This window comes from Fusarium vanettenii (genome assembly GCF_000151355.1).
Source record: "Fusarium vanettenii 77-13-4 chromosome 3 genomic scaffold NECHAsca_2_chr3_3_0, whole genome shotgun sequence".
Taxonomy (NCBI): domain Eukaryota; kingdom Fungi; phylum Ascomycota; class Sordariomycetes; order Hypocreales; family Nectriaceae; genus Fusarium; species Fusarium vanettenii.
Window position 1 is genome coordinate 812498 of NW_003315880.1, and position 15929 is coordinate 828426.

The window sequence follows — 15929 nt, forward strand, 5'->3', positions numbered from 1 at the left end:
CTAGGCTGTGGGCATTGTTGTCGTCGAGGTTGTCTCTGTACGAGTACGAACTCTCTCCATTCTAAGTAGTATCGTGGCCGTGAACTTGACAGGTCCTTGGGGCTTAATAAACTGGCTCAACTCAGTAGCGCTTTTCATCCCATTGGCCACGGCTCATCCCCTCGGCAAGCTTGTTGCAGGAGGGTTTCAAGGATCCCCAGCCTCTGCATCTGCACATCTGAAACCTCGGCCATACTACCACGTAGTCGCTCAGTTGACAGCATTAACATAACCCCCATATAAGTGGCTTAGCAGCTGCACCCGACCCTCGTTTCCTGTTTGAGTCAAACCCCGAGAACATTTTCCTGTTTTCCTTTGTCTGAGGGTTGCTTCAGGTTGGTGGTCTACTTTCCGAATTAGGCAACGAATCTGTAACCGGCCAAGTCGAGTCGAGATCTGAGCGCCAATTGAGACGTTCGGTTACATGGATGACACATGAATCTCTTGGATCTTTGTTCTTTCAGGGAAAATCCTGGTACATTTCTTCTAGATTTATGAATATTTAGCTTTTTTCCCCTTTTGATTCATCCAGACTCTTTTTTTGTTGTTTTACTTTTACATTCAAGTGCATGCAGCCAGGTGCTGTGAGAGCCCGGATCAACGTAGCTCCATTCGACCAATCAGCGCCCGCAACTCTCCCGTGGTCCCTGGAACTTTTTTTCCCTTCTGCCAATCTAGTCTAGACTCTAGCTAGCAGTCGCAGGGGAAATCAAGCCCTTTCATTCCTTCTCCTAGAAGCGACATCACCATTTCACGGCGCTTTCTGCGTCGCAACAGACCATCCACGACAGCGAGCCTGTTCGCCATGTCCGCAGAGGTATCGTCGGCCTCTTCTAGCGACTTCACGCGCCTACACATATCCCCTCTCGATCCCGACTTGCTCAAGATCGTCCTGCCAGCTTCGGTCGCTTCCCAGGCGCGCAACGTCTCCTACCATACTATCGAGACTTTTCCCGAGCGCCGCTACGGCTTTGTCGAGCTGCCCGTCATGGAAGCTGAAAAGATCAAGAAGAAGCTCAATGGCGCCGTCCTCAAGGGCACCAAGCTAAAGATTGAAAAGGCCCGTCCTGAAGAGAGAGTTGAACCTACAGGCGAGCTCGACAAGGAGGAAGGGAAGAAGAGCAAGAAAAAGTCAAAGGACTCCACAGATGGATCGAGGAAGCGGAAGCGCGACCGAGACATCGTCGACGGTGTGGTTTTGACCGATCGCAAGGTTAAGCGAGGCTGGACAGAACCGGCAGACCAGCGGAGGAAGAAAAGCAAGAAGGACAAAGAGAAGGAAAAGGACGGAAAGTACACGGAGAAGAAGAAGCGGCTAAAGTCAAAGTACACGGAGCAAGAGGAGTGTCTGCTCAAGACAAAGGTGCCGCCCAACGCCGTCGCCAACATCTCGGAGGACAGCCAGCCCCGGAAGCGCAAGAAGAAGGGCAAGTCGCGTGAGGTTACGGTCCACGAGTTTGAAAAGACGACAAAGTTCCCAAGCTTTTTGAAGAACTCTGTGCCCGAGGACGCTCCCAAGACGGCTATCGAGTACGTCGAGGACAAGGGCTGGGTGGATGAGGATGGCGAGGTGGTCGAAACTGTCAAGACAAAGAAGGTTGCCAAGTCTACTCCCAAGAAGTCAAAGAAGGTCACTCCTCCTCCGGTGGAAGAGTCGGACGACGACAGCACGAGTGACAGCGGCACCAGCAGTAGTGGTTCGTCCTCGGATGAAGACGAGGAAGAGGAAGAGGTATCAAAGCCCAAGGCAGTGCCGCAAAAGGACCAAGATTCTTCCTCCGAAGACTCTTCCTCTTCCTCTGACGATGACGACGACTCACCTCAGCAACCTGAACACGCAACACCTCTCTCAGCCATCAAAGCCGACGCCTCAAGACCCATGTCCTCAAGCTCCTCGAGAAGCCTCACCATCAAGATACCCCCTCCCCTCACCCCCTCTGCCACAAAGGTCCACCCCCTCGAGGCCCTCTACAAACGTTCCAAGCCTGACGCCGACGCCACCGAGACTCGTGCTAAGGAGCCCCAACCGTTCAGCTTCTTTGGCGGAGGCGATGACGATGATGACATTGAGGAGGAGCAACCCGTTGAACGCACACCGGCCCCTATGACCCCCTTCACTCGTCAAGACATCGAGTGGCGCAACGTTAGAAGCGCAGCGCCCACACCAGATACGGCGCACCCCTCGCGCATGCGCAACTTCTGGGCCGACGAGGAGGACGAGGACGCCGACATGGAAGATGCCCTGCGTGAGGCAGAGCAGGAGCACGATGAGGATGACGATGGGCAAGAGACGGCGGCCCCTGCGCCGGGCTCGAGCGACTTCCAGGCCTGGTTCTGGGATAACAGACGCGACCTGAACCGGTCTTGGATGAAGCGGCGCAAGACGGCTGCCAAGGAGAAGAGGCATCGGGAGAACAAGGCGAGGGCCAACAAGGCCGTTTAGAATATGTAATCAACGATAATTCAATACGATGACGAGATATTCCCTGCTTATACCATCCATCATGGATTTTTTTCGCTGTCAGGATTTGCGCGGCCTACCCTACACATGACTATTTACATTAAGATGCGAGAGAACTTGTTCATTTTTGCAGTGATGGTCATACTACCTGGTCTCGATTATAAGTCCTTTTAGTTTAGTGGCAAGTTCCTAAACTGTGTTGCCTGTTGATCGTCGCGCTGAACATGGTGGTCGGAATTTGACATGGGCTACTGAAAAGGAGGCTCACGAGGATCGCCCATGGCAAAGACTAACGTGCAAACTCCAACATCAACGAAACCTGGCTGAAGCCGTATGCTTTGTGATTTGAAATAGTCAGACAGCGTCCAAGCAAGATATAACTCAATCAAGTCTTCCATCCGATTGCTCTTCTGGTTGTTTGACAGTGACACCGACCGCCAAAATAGTTCTTCGCAAGTTTGCCTAGATGCTGCACAATGTTTGATAATTACAAGGTCTATTGTCTATTCAAGGCTCTAGATTAGGGTTTTAGGTATCTCGGACTTCCCACAAACAAGAAACTTCCTCTGCCAGTGACCATTGTGCATCACGCTGGGGAGCCTGCTCGGCTTGGCGTCAGGAAATCATCTTCACAAACATGCGGCCGGTTATCCTCCGAGCAAGTGTTCTTCCTCTGGCGATGCAAGTTAAGTCTGGCCCCCGTCAAGGCCTCGTATATCCCTGTTTTGTCCGGCCTCGGTGGCTCCAGCGTGTTCTTGACCACAATGCTGTCCCTTGACCTTGGCGCGCTGCTTGCCAGGGTTTCTTGTTCCTCTGTGACTGCACCGTGTACCTCACTTGACTTGCGAGAATGATGTCGGTGGAAAAGCCTGTGACTCCCTTGCCTGATCCTCTCCATTAAACTGGGCCGCGTTCTACTGTGAAGTTCGGTTGTCTCGTTTGTATCGCCAGCTACCTGGGTGCTGCGGCGCCTCTGGGAGTCCAACCCTAGCGAAGCGCTGAGCCTCTTTTCTGCCGCCAGAGTTGTTGTCAACCTGGACGGATCGATGCCTTCACAGTCTGACTTGGAATAGAAGGGGTTCTCGGCAAACAGAGAGCGGTCTGTATTGCCTGGCTTCAGGGGTAGGTCCTGAGATCCAGAGGAACTAGTCGATTCATTTCCACAGTGTGCATCAACACCCCGACGGTACAAAGTGGACGAGGTACGCTTATTCAAGTCTTCAGCGTCAGTAGGTGGGCTTTGCCAGTCACTGGTGCAGTGGCGGGACAAGAGCTTGGGGAACGACGTGATAACTGTGCCGTGACTTATCCGCTGATGCTTCTCGAAACTCTTGTTGCACATAATGTCTGCTAGAATCTCGGCAGTGCTCCTTGAAGTGGTATAATGCCGCAAGATAAAGTCGCTGTTGGCCGTTGAAGGATGACTCTGTCGACGATCGTCCAAGGACGAAGGTAAGGGACCGTGAGTCGGGGAGAAGCAATCTGACGCGGCTCGACCATGGCTTCCCGAGGCTTCATCGTAGTTTGGAGGATAGCTCTGGGCCCAAGTAATCTCGGCAACACTCTGGCGCGAGACCACTGTGGCTGTGGTATCTGCATCCGCCCCTCGAGTCTTGGTGTGAACTTTCATGTCTGTCGAGTTGATGCTCGTGTAGGATGTCTTGGGCAGACTGATGGTGGTGGCAGGATCTGCTAATGTTCCTGATTGAGGTATGAAGGCGTTTGAAGACTCGTCAAGAGTTGGGAGAGATCGACTTCTAGCCGAACCCTTGGTACTTTTCCTTTCCGTCTCAACCGTTGATTTTCTTTTCCCACCTTCTTCCAAAACAATCCTCACAATGTCGCGGATATCCTCGTCACCCACCAGGTATAGCCCGTTCGCCGCTGGGATATGCTTTCCTTTGCCATCGATGAAGTGGAGATGTTCCCTCAAGTGTCGAATCATTTGAAGCCTGTCGCTTACTTTCTTGACAATATCTTGACTGACCTCGGGGCCGATATTCATCATGTCGCTGGAGCTTCGCTCAGCTCTGTGGGAAAGGCGTGGTCTGTTGTGCAGAATAAACGCACCTCGATCTTCTGCATCTTGAGATCCGCGGTATGTTGAGCTAATGGACCGTGTATCAAAGACGCCGTGGACTTTACTTTCGGAGTCGCGGGATGCTTCGGGAGCTTCAAATGTGCTAATGGACTCAGTATCAAAGTCTCTCAACCGTGGGGTGTCGCTGCCCGTAGTTGCAGCCTTGGATGCTTCATCTTGAAGCCGATTCGGTATGGCACCCAAGCTGTAGAGCTTTGCTTCGGGGATTGATCTGAGATGCTTCTTTGTGAGGGCATGTGGAGAACGACTGGGGTTCTCATGAACTGCAGAGTCGACATCTGGGGCTCTCTTGTCTGCCTTTGGCTGTTGGGGCGTATCGTTATCTTCGTCGTACAAACTGACGTTTGACTCCCGAGCAACCGTAGCAGTCTTGGTTGGCTCTTCTGTAGTTTCATCCGGATTATCTTGATCTGGTTGTGTATCTTCCGGGTCGGGCGTGAGAGGAAGAGAGTCACCCGCCGTCGTAGGTTCTTCCGAGATTTCCAACGTCAATCCCTCCACCGCTTGAACTTTTGGGGACTTGGGGGGCGCTTCCGCACTGGTCTTCTAGACCATGGCATTTCCACTTCCATCGCTCACGAGGCCAGAGTAGAGTGCTTCTTTCGGGGCAGGCTCGATCTTGACCTCGGTGTGACCTTGCTTCTTGGTCAAAGTGGCTCCATGACGAGCAATGCCGTGCGATGAACCTCCGGCATTGAGGGTTTCTGGGTAAAGAATGATTTCTGTCTGATGGGGAGGCGAGAAGATGTGGGGGAACTTGGGAAGACAACGGGTCGCATCGTCGTCGTTGGCGTCCATGCTGTCGAGGCAAGTATCCGGATGTACTGCTTGTAGGTGTATTCTCGGTAGATGCTGGTGTGTAGGTGAAAAGGGGAATTACGTCGGCATGATAACGGGATAGGGCAGACAAAAGAGGGAGAGTGTGCTATATGAAGTGATTCAACGCGATGTGAGAAGGAGATGGAATAGGGAGGGAGAGCGCTGTTTAAAGAAGAAGCTAATTGTCGGAGTCCGGCCTGGGCAGGTACCTAAGCAGTCCTTCCTTCTTCATTCCGAGCCGAACTGCTCGGGAAGGAACATACCTCAGGTTGCTCAAATTTGGGAGTGTCGAGATGGGCTCTGTCGGTCTCCCATACGCACATCACATCACCCTTAGAATAAGCATTGCATAGGGTTAGACAATGATAGGACACTTGGATTGAACTTCATCTTGTTTTATCATGCGTCAGTTTATAGCTCCCCTAGACCAGAGATAACGCTATCCATGCCGATATAATATTTAAAGATTTGATGTTATTTCTCATTTTTATCTCTGATTTAGCTCGTAGTTACCTAGACTATGAAGTGAATATACTTTATAGGCTTAACTGAGGGCAGCCGTCCTGGCATCCCAGATTTTTTACAACCGCGTGCCAGCTCCAAGACGTGACACCCATATCATCAATATGCGAAAAACCAATCACGATCATCCGCCTCATCACTCCCTGGGATCCTCCCACGATCCGCCTCCTACGGCAGTGGCGATCCCTTCCCAGGGGTCCAGCTTGAGCCGCCCCCAAACGCTGACCCGGGTGTCTGGACCGGGATCCCAATGTTCCTCACTGGCGTCACCGGCTCTGTAGTGTCGGCTGGCAGAGGCGGCGGCGTATCCGACCTCGGCACGTTTGAATCATCTTTGCGAGGCGGCTTGAAGTTCACATCTCGACCAGCACGGTAAATATCCTGTAGCATCGTCTCGAGGATTCCGGCATCCTGGAACTCGAGATATTTCTTATACAGCTTGAGGGCTGTCCGGGAATCCTCGATCGAGTCGTGTGTCTCCATCTGGATGTCTTCCTTCAAAAGGTACCACGCTAGGAACGCCAATGACAGCTTTCTCAGGCGGGACTTGAGGAAGAACAGGTCGATGGTGTCGATAATCTGTGATTTGGGGATATGAATGTTGATAACTCGGAAATCCTGCTTCAGACCGTGACCCAAGAATTTGCATCCAAGATTGAGAAGAATCCACATCTTCTTGTATGCCATCTTCAGGGGTAAAAGACTGTGCTTTGAAACTCGAGGATCCAGATCCTGTTCAGTAATTCCAGAGTATGACGTGAGATAGTCGACGATTGGTTCCCTGATGGAGATATAGTCGTCGATGAATGGTGTGCCCTCATCTTCGCCCTGTCCGCGCACAACTGACGCTCGAGCGAGAGCATACACAATGGGTCGAATGGTCTCTCTCTCACCATCCGAGTTCATTTCGATCTCTGGCTGTCGCACTGCAACAAACTCGGTATCGAGGGCAATAATGGTTTCAGGTCCAGGTGCTTCAGTTTTGGGATTGAGAATCTGATACGTCTTTGCCTCTGGATCCGTGGTAGGGCTTTTGCCTGTTAGTACCGTAGCTTGAAAATGACGAGGCGAGTCGTACCTGAAATCTTGATATAGTATCGATGTGTCAATGTTCGTCTTCCACGACATGTCGATCTTATTGTTGGCCTCCTTCACTTGGTATGCAATCACAGAGGGGACCTTCCAGGACATGTTGAAAGTGAGGGCTTCTTCCGTGCTGACCGATCTCACCAAAAAGTCGTTGAAGAGATGCCATTGACTCTCGCCAGGTGCCTCGGTTTCCGCGTGTGCAACTATATTTGATCAGTCATGAAATTTGATGTAGCTCAGGGGACTTACCATTGACCATTGAGACCAAGTGAGACTTTTGCGTCTGCCCGCTTTCAATGTTGATGGCCATGCCAATCAGCGAATACACTGTGATATTGTGTATGCCTCGTTGCAGATGGAGCTTCAAGTCCTCCCCTTCATAACAAAAGAATTGACCGTGTTCAACGATGATTCCAATCTCCTCAGGAAGCCATCCGGGAGTTGACCAAAGGATCCGATGGTCCGAGTTGGTGATGGCCGTGTTCAGCATGAGCACGGCTGGGACACTGTGAATGCTCTTTCTAGTCGCAATCGTCTGGTATCGTTGACACCGACTGCACCATCCTTTAGAGGTTGTCTCCCTCTCGACGCTATTCTTGAGGACCTGAGAAAAAGTGATTCGTGGCATCTTTGCGCCCCGAGCTCCAGATTTCTGATCCAATGTCAGTTGGCTTGGCTCACGGCCACCCGCAGCACTCACATTTGATGGATAGAGTAGATCGTTGACATAGGTCGACCCAGGACGTGTGTACTCGCTTCGACAGCTGATACACTTGATTGAACTGGTCGCCGATGTCGCTAGCACTTGATCCATGGCAGAAGATGCTGGATTGATAGACTTGTGGTCGTGAACGATCTTATCCAAGAGAAACCGGGTCAGGCCCTGCAACATGACGTTCAAAGACGAGCCATGAGGGTCCTCCTCAAGAAGTCCAAGAGGGCCGGCTGGACAGGTCAGTAACCGATTTCATTCATGTGCATAAGAAAGTATACCTTGCGGGTGACTGCTGAGCGTCTTGAGCAAATTTGTTGCTTGGCAGATAGATCCCTCGGCTTTTTGAAGCATATCAAAGAGAAACCCGAGTTCGCATAAAAGACAAATCTCGCTCACGCATGCGGTGGCGGCGTGTTGTAGGGCGAGATTTCGGATGATGGGAGTAAAGTGCATAATCTGAAGGAGGGAATTGGCGTATGAGTTTGAAATGTGAATCTCGAGTCCAGAATGTCGGGTTTTATTATAGAATCTGCGTCCGGTAAGCAAAGCCCATAAATAGCCATGGCTCGAGGGGGAACCAACCCAAAATCAAAGTCATCGACACCAAATTTGCTGTATTTGATCTCAACATTGCGATACATCACCGGCACTTCCGACTTCTTGCTCTCAATCTCCAATTCGGTAAAGGGACCGGCAAGTTCGTCCGCTTTGTCGTCCAAGGCCGCAGCTTGCGATGAAGCCAGCTCGCGGGCCTTCTCGCTGAGAAACTTGGGAGCTTTGAGTCCGGAGCTGCCGGCCTTGTTGACGTTACGAGTATCCTCGGCCTGGTTTCTTCGAAGCCCTCGAGTGTTGCGGCCGTACAGTCCAAATTCAGTCGCCTTGAGTCCAGAGAGAAATTGCGCGTCGAACTTGACGGGAGGCGCACCCACATCGCAAGGTATGTCAGGCCAAGCAGATGCAAGGGTGTCTCGATAATATGGTAACCCGATAGTGTTAAATGGCCTACTTCAGTCAGCATAAGAGCAATTCCATATTGGCCGGGATAACTTGCGTCTCTGATGTCCATTCGATACTGGGCACAGGTTCCTCAGGGGTTGCAAAATCGATAGGGGTAGGTAAATCAACAAAGTGAAGTTTGGTGGGCGACCCCCAAAGATGAACATAGCACTCCACATCGGTCAATGCCATCGACTCGCCAGAGGGCGCGATCTCAAACATGCTAAGATATGAGAGCACATTGGCCTGGCGAACGTTGCTCGTGTTAGGATTCATCAGGTCCACCACATGGATCTGCCCGCCCTGAGAGACGACTATGCTTGTTGTCAGCATCCTAGGATGCATGCGCACATATGCAGCGCCGGCAGGGAAGGGAATAGGGGGCATCGATGTCATCTTCTTGATGTCAAAGACGTTGAGGAAGGGGTCGAGCATCAAATTCTGTCCTTGGCGTAGAGAATATCCGCAGGTGACAACAAAGTCATGCTGGGCGTCCATGTCGTTAATCAAGGCCGAGTGGGCATTCCAAGTCTTGACAACTGCGAATGTGACGGGATCGAGAAGGTTGACGGAACCATTGTTTGTTGCGGCGCAAATGTAGCGGCCGCGCCTCATGATAGTATATTGGTGCTCAGTTGGAACCTGCAACTCATGTTAGACCAACGCATTGAATCGGAACGGATTTACGACCGACTTGTTTGACGACATCACCCTTAATGAGGTCAATAACAAGCATTGTATCTTGTAAGCCAGCGACAATGATTTCCGCAGTCCCCTTTGACGTAAAACTCATACATCGTAAATCATCCATATCATCACGTCTGCTCGTCGTTAGAAGCCTCGCCTTTCGGGATCTCGGGTTCCTTACTTGATATGCCACATTGGAACCCCCCTCCTCATCGCCATGTGCACATCCTTGGCTCCCAGAGCCACAACACCTTTCTCATTGACCAATATCTGGCGAACAGGGCCATCGGCGGACGCGTGCGCTTTGAAGGAGGTATATCGCTGAAGCTCTGTGCCATAGAAAGAAGTAACCCGGCCCTAGAATCGTGTGAGTGCCGTCCTAGGTGCCATTATAGTTCCGATTGGCGCAACATACATAGTCATTGCCAGTCCAGAGGAGCTCTTGCGACGTATCAAATGTCATAGTCGTCACAGGAGTGGGAAGCGCGTGCACGCCCGGAGGCGGAAACTGGATCCGGGCGACCTAGGAAGAGCCAGATCGTCAGCATGTTTATTGGCGATGTATATATTATCGCGACCTGGAAAACCAGCGCAAAAGGGCGGTTTGTCTCTGCAATCCGAGGCTGGGCGCATCGCTGTTGGGCAGACATACCTCATCCCAATCACCGTCCATTGTGGCAGGATATCCACATTCTCCAAAAGCGCATAGCTTTAAGGAAGCGCGCTGGGTCGATTACCAGGCTGGCCAAGGCCCAGGTTACAGCTTGGACCCGGAATAGAGAGAATAGAGGCGAAATGGGTGGCTGATGGGCGGAATATCGATGTTTACGAAGAGCAGAAGTGGGATGCTGAGCTTGGATGCGGTTCAAGGTGAGCTTGGGGTCCAGCCGATGTTCTCCCGGCGGGCAACGATGAAGGTCCTTGTGTACTTGATTGGCAGGGCAACAATGAGGAGAGCAATGCACAGCGAAAGCCAAATTCAAATGACGTTTAACGTGCGAGAGTGAAGATATTTCAAAATCAAGATTTTTAAGTATACTCGACTGGAATTGTGTTTGCTTGCTTGAACAGCTGGGATCAGCCACTGCAGTTACACAGGGAGGTACTTTGATGGCGGGGAGCTAGGTGGAATTGACGCTCGTGGGGGCCACCAAGGACGGGACGACTGGAGCGCGGGAAGAGACAAATCCTGGTCTGTTTATGAACTCGGCATCCATGGAGATATTCATGATAATGTTTCTTGCCCGTGGTGCACATCACTGAAACGGCCGTTTGTACTTCGAAACGTCAGCTTTCATGCGTTGAAAAACTGAAGAATTTGCCACTATCATCCCAATTCGACGTATACAGCTTGTTATCATGCTTGCATTTCACGTCTGCATATCTACAGATGCACATCGTCTTATTCCAAACGCGACTCCGAGATAGTTCTCGCATTCAATGCGCGTTGACCGGGATCTCTTGTACATGCGCCATGCAACAACACACGATCTGGCAAGATGTGCAGGGTCGAGAATGTGGTAATCTCAGCTCTTGGCCCCAAGCCTTGCTCGATCTTTGAGGAGGTCGAAAAATCATTCTTTTCTTCTATTCATCGTTTCTATGTCTTCAGCATGACGCTGTTCTATGCCAATCAATGCAAGCCGCTATCAATGAAAACACATGCTCCAAACCCAAAATCAAGCGCCCACGTGTTCCCAAACGCCTCATCTATCATTAATTATGCCACATGATTTTACTCCTTCAGCCAAACTCTTCTCGGGATGGTGTTGGCCGAGCTGTAGTTCCCCCTCGGCGTTTGCCACGCCGTCCAAGGGGGAATGCCACGAGGTCCATGACGCGCATGGCTCATTATTAAATATTGCAAGTTAGAACGACGAAATCTCGCCATTTCATCAAACGCGCGCAGGAGCACGCTTGCAGGATCGCATCGATGCTCCTCTAGTAGACGAGGTCGCGTTTCATCAACCCAGATTCGACAGGGGATCGCATCGTCCGCGGAAATAAAAACAAAGGGGGGAAAGCCGTACGCCCGAGAGCTGAGGGAAGCTTTGATCGTCGCTCATGTTGACTGAAGGCGGACGCCATCGCACGTGTCGCCCCGGACTCAAATCGATAAGCATTGAGAGTTGTTGACTCGCGAGTCGACGAAGTCGAGTCCAGGCCAACCAGGCATTTCGTCAGCTCGTTCATGCCCCGTCTTTTCCGCCCTCTTTATCGCGGATCCGACCTGTAGCCTGAGTGTTGGCGCTAGTTTAAGTCGACCTGTCCGCCAGCCGAATTGAGCCAAGTCGCTTGACGGATATTGGTGGAGATCCTCGCTGTCGAATTAGAGTTCCAGCTTCGCATGCGACACAGCGTCGTCAAAAATATTGACGGACGGCGTAAAGAAAGGAGGCGAGGCCAGGGTCGTAATACAGGCGCCGTTCCATCCGAGTAAGCCGTTCAATGTCGCTTCTCAAGAGACCTGGTAAATGGTAAAGTTGACTGGGAATGCATTGTTGCCAAAGCCGGGCAGTTTACAGACTGGCTCTCCAGTCGGTTCGAGCTGAACTTGCCATCGTGTCTTTGTCATCGCACCGACTTCATCCCAGAGCTGTTGAAAGCTTGCTTGGTCATGTAGATATGCAGATCGACTGCTGGTAGACGAGGGACCGGGATGGTTCGTCCCGACTTGGCGGCCATATATCATCGCGTTTCTCGTCCCGGGCTTGAGAAATTCAACCAGACGCTTCCCCATGTACAGTTGTTGAACCCAATTGAAGAGGTGGAAGAAGCTGCCGGCGTGGACGAGGGTAATCTTGCCGCGTAATGTGTCCAGCTCCTTGTCCTCGGGATCCAACATGTCGCCTGCAACAAACGTCGCACCGAGCAGGTCTCGATCCTGAAAGAGGTCGTAGCCGATGTCGATAAACTTGGATTGCAGGTCTGTGCCAATTAATTGTGCGCCATCCACGCCATCAGCACGGAACTGCCGGATGACCTGTCCAACTCCGCAGCCCAGGTCGAGTAGGACATCTCTTGAGCCGCCGACGTTGAGGCGGAAGAGGACCTGCTGGTAGCGAGGGTCCTTGGGGTCGGGGATGTAGAGAAATTTCCATCGTCCAACAAAGGGGTAGCGGGATATGCACCAGGCCTTCTCGCGCTGATCATTGGGACTTGCTGTTAGTTGCCGAAAATGGGGGTGCCAAACCAGGGCAGCACTTACAACACGGCGGATGTGATCGTCGAGGTCATTGTAAGGAATTTTGCTGTATACCTCGAGAATATGTCGAGCTGGACCAATATCTTTGGGGGGATCCTCCAGATAGGTCCAGTCTCGCATCTTCATCACATCCATGCTTAATAACATTGTGTGGTTAAAGAAGGGTTGAGTTTTTGGGTGTCCCGCGTTAAGAGAGGAAGGTGTATTGCAAGACGGGAGGGCTATTTTGTCAGGGTCATTGAGACCTGAAAACCGCCGTCTGAGCTATTGAGAGATGACGACAGCACGCGAGGACGGCCATCGGACAAGGCGATGATGTAGTCTCGAGGCAAGGGGGGTTCAAAAAGAATCCAAGGGAGAGGGAAAAGACGCAGACAAAGATGGAAAGTGTGAGGGAAACGGAACTGGAACCCTGAGACAAGAAAGTGGAGGCTAACACGGGAGTTAAGAACAAAATGCTCCCTAATCCTCTTTACGTTGTAGTCTCCATGCCGTCAAAATCGACTAACAGCCCTGCTCGCCAGGCAAGGGACAAGGGTAGGGTGCCGGCGGGTAGAAGGAATGAAGCAGGAGTTGACCAAGCAGGGAGCAGTTGGAGGACACTGCTGGGAATGGCCCCAGTGAGGCCAGTCTGGACTAGGACGGGAAGATTAACTGTCGGCGGACGGGGACGACGATGAGGTGACGGGCGGCGGAGTGATTTGCAAGGCCCGCTCCTTGGATGGATGGGTCTGGAGGATCCATGACATTCACCCGCGCGCGCAAGATGCCCATGGGCCATGGGATATGGGCATGGGCATGATAGAGGCCATCCCTTTTGGCTTCTGGAAGGGCGACGTGGCTGACCGACCAGCAGACAATGACAAGGGTGCTGCCACGGCTGCAGCATTCAGGGCACCCACTCGCTGCAACCACAGTACGCTACAGCGCCCGTCGGCCAGTAGGAGCCCCCGGGGTCATGCTCGCCTCTGCAGAGACCTGCTGAAGCGTCCATGTTTCAGCGCGTGCCTGTTGTCTCCCGCCTCTCTCGGACGAACCCTTCTTCCCCATCCATCCAGCCTCTTTTCTCAGCGGCTCATCTCGACCCAGCCCGGGCAGTTTCCGATGCCAAATAAGTAGGGCGAGTCAGCGCCTCCAAGACGCGGCATCGCAGGGCCTCAGACAGAGCCTCATCATGTCCGCAGCTGCCGGCGGATCCCCCGGCCGTGTCTTACTCCGGGACGGAAAGAGACAACATCATTACTAGGAGAGCAAAAGCAAACTCTTTGGTCGTATCAGGATCACCGAACATGCCATTTATGCTTTTGCCCGGCCGATACCGTCAACCATCAACTGTCAGGAGACTTGTCTGGCCCTGCCCTCTGGTCGTCATCACTCGAGGTCACTGAGCAGAAGCAAACATGAGCTCTTTGTGAGACAAGTCCTTGGTTGCGAACTCGTTTGTCCAAGTTGTTCAGTGGGGGTCCATCTGCAAAGGCAAGGTAGGTTATTGCCCGCTAGCCTCTTCGGAACCGACGCCGAGAACTTTGTGCATGTCAGGGGTCCATCACCACCAACATCGTGCCGCCGGTACTGGGTCGCTTCATATCGACGTTGCCGGTAGGACCGAAGTCACCGATCCATCTGTCAGCTTTTTAGCCTATGTGAGATGCTATGGCTGGGCTTTGTTGGTCGAGAAACGCCAATCTCGTTGGGAAGAGCTATTGTTATCTTGCTGCGGCTCCTGTGTCGGACCCGACTTTGTTCAGGCGGTGCTTGCAAACCAAACCAACTTTGCACAAACCTGCACTTTTGTCATCAACCGCTTAGTAGGCTGCAAATGAATCCAGAGATGGCATAGGATGAACATGTAGGATTTCGAGCGGCTCTAGCGGTTAAAGGCAGGAGGCCCTAAAGAATGCGACCCCATACAAGCGAAAGGTTATTCGGGGAGTTGAGCGATTCCCCCGGCTCTTGGGTCAAGAATTGCTGGGAACGGCATTGGCTACCTATCCAGCTTGGTGCAGGAACAAGGTTGCAAGGTTGGCTGGCTGTGGCTGTCCATCCTGTCCAAGGGGTTCATGGTCAAAACCGGCCTGGCGCACCTCATGAGCCCCTGAGTATTGAATATGAGTAAACTTGGTTGTCATTGCCTGGAGTCAAGTGTTACTCATTTCTTTCTAGGATCTCTTTCTAGAACATGCCGGGAGTCATCACAAGACGGCTGGTCATTGCGATTTGTCGGATCATAATTACCTAAGAGTCGGTGGATCTAAAGCCCAAGCTTCAATTGTTCCTTTGGCATAACGTTGCAACGTGTGAGGAAACAATCTGCGTGGGGCATTGCGGCGAGATATTCTTTCTAAATACTCGACCAAGCAGTTGATCTGAGTGAGTCTTTGAGATATTCTGATGCTCCGTTTGAAGATGGTGCTTGTAAAGTTGTAAAGTGAACAATGGGATGGATCCATTCATGCTGGTAGTCAATACCTGCAAGGAGGATTTGGCGAGAGAGCCCACCCACTGTGATTCACATCGGTAGAATCAGTTGAACAAACACCGGCCATGTTGAGGGACAAGAGATCACATGCCAACATCAAGAGAGTGACTTGCGTTTTCTATAGTATGTGAGTTTGCTCAATCTTTTGGCACGGATTCAGTATCAAGACAGCCACTTCTAGGCACGAGGGCAGCTCCCGTCCCAGGTTCACGTCCAGCCATGATGACTAAGCACACCACCTGCCGCTCTGACACTCCACCCACTCTTCGCTGCCTGCCGAGCATTCCCCGCCGCCTCCGAAAAATTCTTCCTTCTCCGTGATCTCGTCAAAACACCCACACAGCCCGCCGACGCTCCCAAGTCATCGGGGCCGAGTTCTTCCTCTTCCGTCGAGGCGTTGCCGTCGCATCGCATTTATCCTGCTCCGATCCCCAAAAGAGAGAGTCGTGTAAGTCGCCATGACCAAGATGTAGCCCTTTGCATGTCCACCGCACGAACGAACGGGCGCATTGCCGTCGTCGTCGCGTCCACGTTGCACTCTTGCCTACCGTGCTTTCCCTCGTTCACCATCACGCATATTTCGTCATCATCGCGTTGAGCCACTGCTAACAATGGCTTCGTCCAGTGACATCGTTGCGCGTCGCGAAGGGTCTAGCTGGGTCGCGGTCATATCGCGTCTCACCTGTCTTGAGGGTTGAGCTCAACCACCATCAACCGCCACTGCGCATCTGGTGTGCGCCAAGTGACGATCGTTCTCTCTCTGTGAATAGCGCGTTTGTCCGATTCTGTCAACTGCATCTTTAAAAGTCCACAACC

At 52.0% G+C, this 15929-nt stretch overlaps 4 protein-coding genes across 4 annotated transcripts; 1 reads left to right on the forward strand and 3 right to left on the reverse strand.

The window, feature by feature from the left end:
* Positions 1 to 467: 467 nt before the first annotated feature.
* NECHADRAFT_91727 (uncharacterized protein) lies at positions 468 to 2482 on the forward strand (the record flags this gene model as incomplete). Its single annotated transcript, XM_003052463.1, has 2 exons — positions 468 to 514; positions 877 to 2482. The coding sequence occupies 2 exons, from the start codon at positions 468 to 470 to the stop codon at positions 2480 to 2482; spliced, it is 1653 nt and encodes a 550-aa protein (XP_003052509.1).
* Positions 2483 to 3086: 604 nt separating this feature from the next.
* On the reverse strand, positions 3087 to 4847 carry NECHADRAFT_35793 (uncharacterized protein; the record flags this gene model as incomplete). Its single annotated transcript, XM_003052950.1, has 1 exon — positions 3087 to 4847. A coding segment is annotated over one exon (1761 nt), but the record flags the coding sequence as incomplete, so codon positions are not given.
* Positions 4848 to 6078: 1231 nt separating this feature from the next.
* On the reverse strand, positions 6079 to 10102 carry NECHADRAFT_91728 (uncharacterized protein; the record flags this gene model as incomplete). The annotated part of the gene is made up of 13 exons (XM_003052951.1): positions 6079 to 6217; positions 6256 to 6972; positions 7021 to 7234; positions 7281 to 7683; positions 7732 to 7976; positions 8025 to 8084; positions 8130 to 8241; positions 8438 to 8748; positions 8820 to 9384; positions 9437 to 9563; positions 9611 to 9786; positions 9845 to 9952; positions 10082 to 10102. The coding sequence occupies 13 exons, from the start codon at positions 10100 to 10102 to the stop codon at positions 6079 to 6081; spliced, it is 3198 nt and encodes a 1065-aa protein (XP_003052997.1).
* An 883-nt stretch (positions 10103 to 10985) lies between these two features.
* On the reverse strand, positions 10986 to 12975 carry NECHADRAFT_67123 (uncharacterized protein). The gene is made up of 2 exons (XM_003052952.1): positions 12638 to 12975; positions 10986 to 12574 (listed from the first exon to the last, which is right to left on the reverse strand). The coding sequence occupies exons 1-2, from the start codon at positions 12779 to 12781 to the stop codon at positions 11888 to 11890; spliced, it is 831 nt and encodes a 276-aa protein (XP_003052998.1). The 5' UTR covers positions 12782 to 12975; the 3' UTR covers positions 10986 to 11887.
* Between the last annotated feature and the right edge of the window lie 2954 nt (positions 12976 to 15929).

What these genes read in the sequence shown, in the direction of transcription:
- NECHADRAFT_67123 (XM_003052952.1), bottom strand. Translation starts at nt 12,781, where the DNA reads ATGTTATTAAGCATGGATGTGATGAAGATGCGAGACTGGACCTATCTG. An exon ending in ACGATCACATCCGCCGTGTT is followed by an intron (nt 12,575 to 12,637) that starts GTAAGTGCTGCC and finishes CCCAATGATCAG; the next exon opens with CGCGAGAAGGCCTGGTGCAT.